This window comes from Chrysemys picta, unplaced genomic scaffold (assembly GCF_011386835.1).
Source record: "Chrysemys picta bellii isolate R12L10 unplaced genomic scaffold, ASM1138683v2 scaf2182, whole genome shotgun sequence".
NCBI lineage: Eukaryota > Metazoa > Chordata > Testudines > Emydidae > Chrysemys > Chrysemys picta.
In genome coordinates this window covers 1-9,559 of record NW_027054886.1, presented here as the reverse complement: position 1 = coordinate 9,559, position 9,559 = coordinate 1, and the positions used below count along the sequence as shown (strand labels likewise).

At 42.1% G+C, this 9,559-nt stretch overlaps 1 protein-coding gene across 3 annotated transcripts; it reads left to right on the top strand.

Moving 5' to 3' along the window:
• Positions 1 to 640: 640 nt before the first annotated feature.
• LOC135980198 (nucleoporin SEH1) lies at positions 641 to 9,518 on the top strand. Of its 3 annotated transcripts, XM_065580245.1 has the most exons (5): positions 682 to 961; positions 3,472 to 3,542; positions 3,986 to 4,036; positions 6,159 to 6,305; positions 8,912 to 9,518. In XM_065580245.1, the coding sequence occupies exons 1-5, from the start codon at positions 700 to 702 to the stop codon at positions 9,125 to 9,127; spliced, it is 747 nt and encodes a 248-aa protein (XP_065436317.1). In that variant the 5' UTR covers positions 682 to 699; the 3' UTR covers positions 9,128 to 9,518. The 3 variants fall into 3 exon arrangements, with proteins under 3 accessions (XP_065436318.1, XP_065436319.1, XP_065436317.1); XM_065580246.1 differs by lacking the exon at positions 3,472 to 3,542 and having other exon boundaries at positions 641 to 961; positions 8,912 to 9,465; XM_065580247.1 differs by lacking the exons at positions 6,159 to 6,305; positions 8,912 to 9,518 and adding an exon at positions 5,628 to 6,152 and having other exon boundaries at positions 673 to 961.
• Positions 9,519 to 9,559: the final 41 nt, after the last annotated feature.

Below are 9,559 nucleotides of genomic sequence, written 5' to 3'. Positions count from 1 at the left end.
GTCGACGGCACTTACTCCCACCTCCGCTGGTGGAGTAAGAGCGTCGATTCGGGGATCGATTGTCGCGTCCCGACGAGACATGATAATTCGATCCCCGAGAGATTGATTTCTACCCGCCGATTCAGGGGGGTAGTGTAAACCTAGCCTTAAACAAAGGCTTTAAGTTTGTTAGCATATGTATCGTGCAGTTAAACCCATATAAAGAATGAATGCCCTCCCTAGCGTAGTTCTTCTCCTTTAAAGAACAGAGTGCAGCTCTACCCCCCCCCCCCATGTCTTTCCAGTATCCTGTACCCGCTAAAAATCTCTTGCTGGTACTGCATATTGGAGCTAGGGTGACCAGATGTCCCGATTTTATAGGGACAGTCCTGATTTTTGGGTCTTTTTCTTATATAGGCTCCTATTACCCCCCCCACCCCTGTCCTGATTTTACACATTTGCTGTCTGGTCACCCTAACTGGAGCATACCACCCTACTTGCATTCCAGGTTATAGCCCACAAAAGCTTATGTCCAAATAAGTTTGTTAGTCTCTAAGGTGCCACAAGGCCTCCTCCCTGTTTTTATATGGGAAAGGCTAGCGCCAGAGAACACCCGTACAACCGCAGCAGGAGGCGGGGCTACGATGCGCTCGCGCAGATTCCCGAGCGCTAGGAAACAGCCTTCCCTGCGCTGCGCGTGACGCCTCGGCTCGCCCTCTGATGGAGCGCGAGGGACGCTCCCTCGTGCGCACGCGCGAGCCACCTTCGCTCTGTCCCGGGGGTGAGAGCGAGGCGCGGTTGCCCCGCGCGAGGGGAAGCCGTAGCGGCGCGCTCGGAGGGAAGCGGAACCGGCGGCGGCCCAGGCTGGGGGATGTTCGTGGCGCGCAGCATCGCGGCCGATCACCGCGACCTCATCCACGATGTCTCCTTCGACTTCCACGGGCGGCGCATGGCGACCTGCTCCAGCGACCAGAGCGTCAAGGTGCGGGGGCCCCGCCGCTGTGTCCCTGCCCGGCGCCAGGACGCCCCAGCCGCTCAGTCCCGGGGAGGGCGCTGCGGGGGGCGGGAAGCGGGGCCCAGGGCTGGACGGGGAGGGTTACAATAGTTCCGTCCTTCTGTGGGGGCGGCAAGACTTGGGTTCGGCCGGCTTTGACCGACGTCCAGCCTGCCCCGTGAGCCCGGCACCAGGCCCAGCCGTGCCGTGAGAGCTCCCCCCTCTCCTCGTCTCTGCCGCCCTGGGCCGTGCCTGCTGCTCGCCAAGCCCCGCGGCGGCCTCCGCGGGGAAGTGCCCAGTGTTAATGTTTTGTTCATCTTCTGGTAGCTCCCTCAGAGCCGCGGTGGGGGCGGCAGCCAGCAGCCTTCAGCCCCTGCCACGTGTATCGGGCACCGAGTAACTAGCGAGCCCTAGTACTGGTCAAAGCCTTAAAGGGAGCAGGTGTGAGTGTCCGCGGGTAAAAGAAACGTAGTGTCCGAGCACCTTACTGGGTTATTACCAGGGCAGTGAGGAGGAAGCCACAGTGAGGGGGGTCCGAGTTTTGTTATAATTAATAAATAAACGTAGGAATTAACAACTCATTAAAACTGAGAAATCAAACACCCAAGTCGAGAAATGCCAAATATTCAGGGTTCTCCTGCCCGGGTTTAACCATAGTGCACTCTGATGCTGTATTCTGTTTGCTGGTTTTCTACCTTGCCTTAATATATTATAAATGGTACATATTTTTATACATAGCATAAAATATACACTATAAAAAGATTACGTTTTACATTTTGCAGAGAAAACGAGAATAGAAAATATTTTGCATGTTGTGTTCATATTGCTTTTTGGAACTGTCAACTTTTGACATTTCCTGATTTGCAAATACATGATTTTTCAGTCTTTCTTTTATATAGCTAACATTAACATATTGCATTTAACTTTATTCTTTTTAAAGAAAAGAAAATGTTAACAGGTTCCTTGTAGAGGACTGATGTGACAATAAACTTAACTTTTTTATATTGTTTGGAAGATTTAATAGCACTGTAATTTAAAATTAAGCAGAAGTAATGTAAATAATGAGTTAAATGTTCTATCATGTATGCTCAGACAGGTACTTTTCTAATTCCCACACTTTAAACTACTCAACTCTTTCATATTTAATTTGCTCTTTCCTCCCTCAGTGAGGATTAAAATCATGGTAAATGGGAAATGTATAGTATGAGTTGCTTTTAAGTTATGTAAAGTTAATGGAATGCTGGTCAAAGTCTTGAAGTCATATGTTTTTGCTGCTTTCCTGTAACTCAAAAATAACTTGACCAATTTACCTCAAACTTAAAAAAACAAACAACCTTTGATCTGAGAACAAGTTTAACTTCTGCCTGGAGAAAATGTGCTTTAGAAAGTTATGGGTGATTGTTAAAAGGGGGAAAATACGCGTTAGAATAGAAGGTTTAGCTCTAGAGTTCATTGCGTGAACACTATAATATTACTTTCCATTTATAATAGCACCTTTTTATCAGAGAACCTTGATAAGATTTACATTCATTATGTATCACAGTGCTCCTGTAAGTTACGTATTGGTAATTTTTTAGTCCCGTCTGCTTTACAAATAGGGTACAAATCTAGGAAATTGTTTGTAACTGTGGTTGTGTCCTAAACTGGTTACAACCAGGGTCGCATCAGAGGGCCATAAAGTGGGGCCTGGAGGCAACATGATTTATCTAAGGCCTGGTCTACACTGGGGGGGATCGACCTAAGATACGCAACTTCAGCTATGAGAATAGCGTAGCTGAAGTTGACATATCTTAGTTCGACTTAGCTCGCGTCCTCATGGCGCGGGGTCAGTTTCTGCGGCTCCCCCGTCGACTTTGCTTCCGCCTCTCGCTGAGCTGGAGTTCAGCAATCAACGGGAGAGCAATCGGGAATCGATTTATCGCGTCTACTCTACATGTGATAAATCGATCCCCAATAGATCGATTGCTACCCGCTGATCCGGTGGGTAGTGTAGACATACCCTAAGATTACACAGTGAATGAGAGGAAGAGTTGGGAATAGATTCCAGATCCAGTGTACTCAGTTATCTGCACTAACCAGTAACTACCTCCATGGTTTATTTGAAAACACAGTAAAGGTGGGTAAGGATTATCTTTTTTTTTTTTTTTTTTGCATGTGGGGTAACTGAGGCAGAGAGAGGTTGTGATATGTTCAAGATCATACTGAAGTTAGAGGAGGGGGGAATAAGAAATTCAGCCTTCAGCCTCATATCCTGTTTACTAGACCACAGTGGCCCACAAAGGGGGAGGGGTCGTCAGTTGCATCAAAATTTTAATCTTAAAAGTATTTTATTAAAAATTGTTGGGTTGGATGTATATATACTGAAATAATATTGAATTGTTTAAAAACATCACTACATAAGAGTTGAAAAATTATTCACATCAACAATGTTAAGCTACAACTTTCAGCCACCGTATTGGGAATGCTGAGTTTTTACCATTTTAACGTTTTGTTTCCAGTTATACAGTTATCTTTCTGCTTGGACACAGTGGAACATTCTGGATTTTTCTTTGAACAAAGTAGCCTTACAGTAATAACCTTTATAATATAATTTACACACGTGTAGGCAGTCATAATTTCACAGCTTAGTTATTATAGGCTTTTACCTTGAGTGTAACAGGGTGTGAAACTAAGATTTTTTTGAATTCTCATGCTATTCTCAGATTAAGATGAAGTGAGCAGGATGTGTCCCTTTATTAATAAATTTTTTTATACAAAAATAAATAAGGCTCCTGTTTTTCAAATGGCTTGCATGAGTTGACCTTACAACCTAGTCCTGAAACTGCCTCCATGTAGATGCATGTATGTAGGAAGGGGCAGGGTTTTCAGGGGGAAAAGGTTACTACATGGTATATGTGGATTGCGCCTCTGTGTGCAAGGATTGTATTGTAAGTTTTGCTTACCTTCCATTTCTTGCAGGAAGAAAAGGCTTATATCAACAAAGTATATGATTGCATTTTGGTTTCTTAATAGGTTTGGGACAAAAGTGAAAATGGGGATTGGCATTGTACTGCCAGCTGGAAGGTAAGCATTATTATTTTAGTATAACTATCAATGGTTATGCCAGGGACTCCCCAGTATTTTGTCAGTAAATAATCTTACTGAAGTATTTGCTGGCTCATATAGTTTTGTACAGTAGAAATTCCCGGATTATCATGTTGCTAATTTGCAAATCCAATTATTCTCATTTTAAAAAGTCCATCAGTCTCACCCCATTTCTCAAAGTTTAAAGAGCAGAGGCTGTAGTGATTTTTTTTTTTTACTATAGACTTCATTATATTTACAGATATGTTTAGTAAATGTACAGTAACTTCAGTAGCCAGAACAGACAAAATACAATAGAGAGTTTTGGTTATTGTTGCTCAGACTTTGCAGTGTATCACTGGGATTATTTTCCAGTCCAGGGGTGGGCAAACTACGGCCCGGATCCAGGCCATCAGGGCTTTGGATCCAGCCTGCAGGATTGCCAACCCTTTGGCGCAGCAGGGCTAAGGCAGGCTCCCTGCCTGCCCTGGCCCCATGCCGCACCTGGAAGCATACGGCACCATGTCTCTGTGGCCCTTGCGGGGGCAGAGGGCTCTGCCCTTGCAGGTCCCATTGGCTGGGAACGGGGAACCATGGCCAATGGGAGCTTTGGGGGAAGTACTCGCAGGCGAGGGCGTGTGGCGCCCTCTGTCCCCCTACCAGGGGCCGCAGAGGCGTGGTGCCGGCCGCTTCCGGGAGCGGCGCGGGGCCAGGGCAGGCAAGGAGCCTGCCTTAGCCCCATTGTGCGCCACTGCCATCCCGGAGCCGCTCAAGGTAAGCAGCGCCGGGCCAGAGCCCGCACCCCGAACCCCTCCTGCACCCTGCACCACAACCCCCTCCTGCACCCCAACCTGCTGCCCTAAAGACTTTTTGCTAGATGTTGAAATTATGGCGTCAAGGAACATACACAACTTTTCTTGCCAAAATTTATATATTCATCACAGCTCATGCTTACTGAGGCATGTATTGACATTGGAATTTATTGGTGCTATGCTCTTTTAATATTCTACCAAAGCTTATTATGGTGGAACTGGTATTTACTGTATCTAGCCTTTATAATAACTTTCTATCATTGCTTCAAACTATTTTATTGGTTGTGTAAATTAACTTAATTTTTACTGAGCCCCACCCCTCTGCCGTACCCTGCACACCTCCTGCATCCCAGCCCCCTGCCCTGAGCCCCTTCCTGCACCCCACACTCCCTCCCACACCCCAACCCCAGCCCTGCATGCAATTTCCCCACCCAAATGTGGCTCTCAGGCCAGAAAGTTTGCCCACCCCTGTTCTAGTCTCATTATGGGACATGAAAATGGCAAAAAGTCATTTTAATCAACTGTATAGGTAGAGAGCCCTGTGGAGATACAAAATTTGTATCCGCGTTGGATCTGCAAAAATGGTCCGTGGGTATCTGCAGATGTAAAGCAGATCTCCATGGATTTGGAGGGGTCTAGTATTAGGACATGACTTCTCAGAAAAAGTTATGGAAAAGAGCTTCTCAATGAGGCCAATCGGCATAGTTACCCAAGAGAACTGTGGTGGTCAATTTTTGAGTTGTTTTGCAGTTTGTATAACTGGAGTCCTTTTCCTCTAGGAAAAGAAGTAGGCAGACAGAGAGACTTGAAAAAGGAGCAGCAGGCAGGAAAGAAAATCAACTGTGTTCCGTATGGACTTTGGAGAAGTGCCCATGAAGCCAGAGATGATGGCAGCAGCATATGGCAGTTTAAAATATAGCTTTCATTTCTATGTCAATACACATTCTTTAGCTTCTTAACCACTTCTCCAAATTTAGGAGTGTAGTAGTAATGTCTAAACTTGAGAAATAAACCCATATACTTTATTGGTTAACTTGTAGTTGATCTTTCCAGTGACTATGGAATTTTGAACATGGTTTTCAATAAGTAATATAGCTGATGTAGAATTTGGAGCCTTATCAGTGAGGATTCATTTGAAATAAGTACTTTAAAAGCCTTTTAGATTTGTTACTTTTTTGCTTTTACAGCTTTAATTCCTTACCTCCCTAGAAAACTTGATACTACTTAAAAATAAGATATTAACTTGAAATTTCCCATGATTCCAAGTGAAATACGCATACTTCAGACTGCAATGTTTTTTTATTTCCCAGACACACAGTGGGTCCGTATGGCGTGTGACATGGGCTCATCCTGAGTTTGGACAGGTCCTGGCTTCCTGTTCTTTTGACAGAACTGCTGTAGTATGGGAAGAAATAGTGGGAGAGTCGAATGATAAACTTCGAGGGCAGAGTCACTGGGTGAGACTTGAAATATTATTGTTAGTTTTGACACACACTTTAATTCTCCTATACTTTATGCCTCATCTATTGATTGTTCAGTATTAAGGACCACAGATTTCAGCTGCTAAAACTCCAGAATTAAATAGACGACCAGGGTGGATTTGATTTCAGTCACTATTCAGGAAGACTTGATTTAATCATGGATTTCTGCATAAAAGTGCATTCTTGCTGGTTGTTATAACCTTAATACATATTCTTCACAACTCAGAGAGAGATGAGACCCAAACTGGGTCTCTTTTACGGCCTGCTGCCATTATAGGTTTTCCCTTCTAGTGATAGAATGGTATGGTAGATCTCAAATCAATGAAGGCTACGCTCAGAAAGCCTCAAAACTTCTGGAATATGCTGCTCAAACAGTTTCACTGCTGTTTCTACTGCCTGTCCCTCCCTTCTCACATTTATCTCCAGACTTCTCCTTGTCCAGATGTATTCCGCCCCTAACAATCTTCTGTTCATTTAACTTTTTGAAACTTTGCACTTTTAGAGAGAGGTAAGGGACTGACTTTGTGTACACAAATTTGCAGAGGGACAATAGGGTTGAGGTCTGTTATTTCTCCTATCTAATCTGTCTATATAATCTATCTACATTTTTGCTGTTAGCAAGCATGTTATCTCTGGAGACACAAATCCACAGTTTGAGAACTGCCAAACTAAGCATCTCTGATGGTATTTTGTAGACTGAGCACTCAGTCCCATTGGGTAGATAGAAAGATTAACCTAAATAATGTATACAGAAGTCCCTGGGACCCCATAATATTGGGTCCCTAATCCATGAACTACTGGAACTCATTTACAAAACTTTTCTTAAACATTGCATGAATATATTGTCTCATACTATAGAATTAGAATTTATAATCCCTATTCCATGATAAGATATCTTTGAGCTATAATGTATTTTAATTAAAACTATCTTTAGATAGGTTTTTTCCTCAAAAAGCATTTTATCAAAAAAATCCTATTTAAATTAAAAAAAAAAAATCTTTTTTTTTTTTTTAAAATAATTGATTTTTATCCACCCTGTAGAGGACTGAACTTGGCTAAATTAGAAATTGTTCCAAACTGCAAGTATGGTAACTTGGTGAGAGTTCTCTTTTCTTCAACCCATTTTCTGTTCCCAAATAGAGCTAGAGAGAGTGTCCTTTTCCATGAAGCTTTTCTGTTACTATAAAATAATAGTCATTTATTTGACAATTGCCCTTGTTAATTTAGGATTGTGCTTTGTCTAAGCTCGTTTTAAATGACTGGCATGGTTTTCAGCATGCAACCTGACAAATAGATGTCACTATTAAGAAGTGTTTCCTAACATCAAGCTAACCTGTTGCCTTTTCTCAACTTCATTATAGAGTGATGAGTGTACCTCTAAATTTGCAGCCTTTTTATATTATACATTTTACTTTGGTATTCCCTCTCTCTGTTCAAAAAATATTCACTGAGGAAAAATTTTTTACCTCAAAATTCTAATCTTCTATGTTGCACATTAGACCCTTCCTATGCAGCAGAAATCCCAGAATTATGTACGATTGCTCCCACCTACCCCCACACTCAGTGCAGCATGTAACAATAAGTATGGTATCCTTTATTTTGATATTCAGCTCATTTTAGGCTGTTACCAAATTTAACGTGCAAAGATTTTGGTATTCAAAATGTATAATTACCCTAAATATCATGGGTGGGTGAAAAGTTAAAGGTTTGACTTCTGCGCAGGGGATATTTACGGCTTTTGGCACCTCAAAACAGGTGTGGAAGCTGATTTTGGTGGTTTTTTTAAGTGCACAGGCAACATGCTTTGATACAGGTGAGGAAATGTACCTCTGTGTGCATGCACAAATGTATCTCTGTGTGCACGTTCGCTCTTTCACTTTTTTGGCTAGAGGGATGATTACCCTAAATAGGGGGGAAGAGATTGAAATTTCTCATCCCTATAAATCTTAACAAATTGTCTGGCCCCTGTAGCTACCCAAAACTATCACCAAGAGCAAAGAAGTATATTATCTTGATGTTCCTTCTAAAATGATCAACAGTGAAATAGTTAACAATATTGATATTTGAAAACATCATCATTAGGCCTCACAGTCAGCATCTCCATTTATATGAACAGAGTATTTCACATCTCCCGGACATATAGTTTCAAGTTGGCTGAAAATTCAGGCAGATATACTTGTCAGTGCACATTTGTTCCACATTTTCAAGATTGTTTCCAAACTTAGAGCTTGATGCTATTCACTGGCCTACATACATTGTTTGTGCACTGATTTAATTATTTGGTTAGAAACTGGTTTTGGTAAACTTACCTAATCAAGCTATATCAATATTAACACTTTTATATGGATATAATTGTGCCCACAATAGATTGGACTAATTGAACTGTATATGGTTCTTAACCAGTATAGTTACACTGGTGCTGAAAGTGTCTGTAGGCAAGCCCTTAGGGATTTTTAAGAACTCTAGACCTTGGAGCACTAGTACATGACAATTTATATGGCCACACAACTGCATCATAAACTGGTAACTAAATAATTGATGGAAGCGTTTTTTTCTTCAATGATTACTGCATTTACTTTCAGGTAAAAAGGACCACTCTGGTAGACAGTAGGACATCTGTTACAGATGTGAAGTTTGCTCCCAAGCATATGGGTCTTATGTTAGCAACCTGTTCGGCAGATGGAGTAGTGAGGATATACGAAGCTCCTGATGTTATGAATCTCAGTCAGTGGTCACTGCAGCATGAAATCTCATGTAAGCTAAGCTGCAGTTGCATTTCTTGGAATCCATCAAGGTAAGTTATAAAGCATCATTTAGACAGGTTTAAAGAATGAATGGAAGAAAAGTCCAAAGATTAGTTTGTCTAAAACTTATTAATGCAGTAAAAATCCAAAAGATTTTGTCAGGTCTAGAAGAAAACTTTACTAAAGACTTTGACCTAGTTTGGTTGGATCAAATTATAAGTGAGAGTTTGAGAATGAATGATAATTGTGGGGGTGGGGGAGTAGTGACGTCTACATTAAGTTTGCCTAACTTTGTTATAAAGGATTCTTGAGACCTTTCTTTGAGAAGCTCTCCTCTGTTGTTTTCAGCAAGCCTTTGATATTTAACAGGAGGAATCTCTTTGGGCTACAGAAGTTTCTTTTCTTTGTTTCATGAAACAGCATTCAAATTTGCCTGAGAGATAGTGTTAAATATTGCCATTTCCTTTCTGTCATTTGTATTCAGGA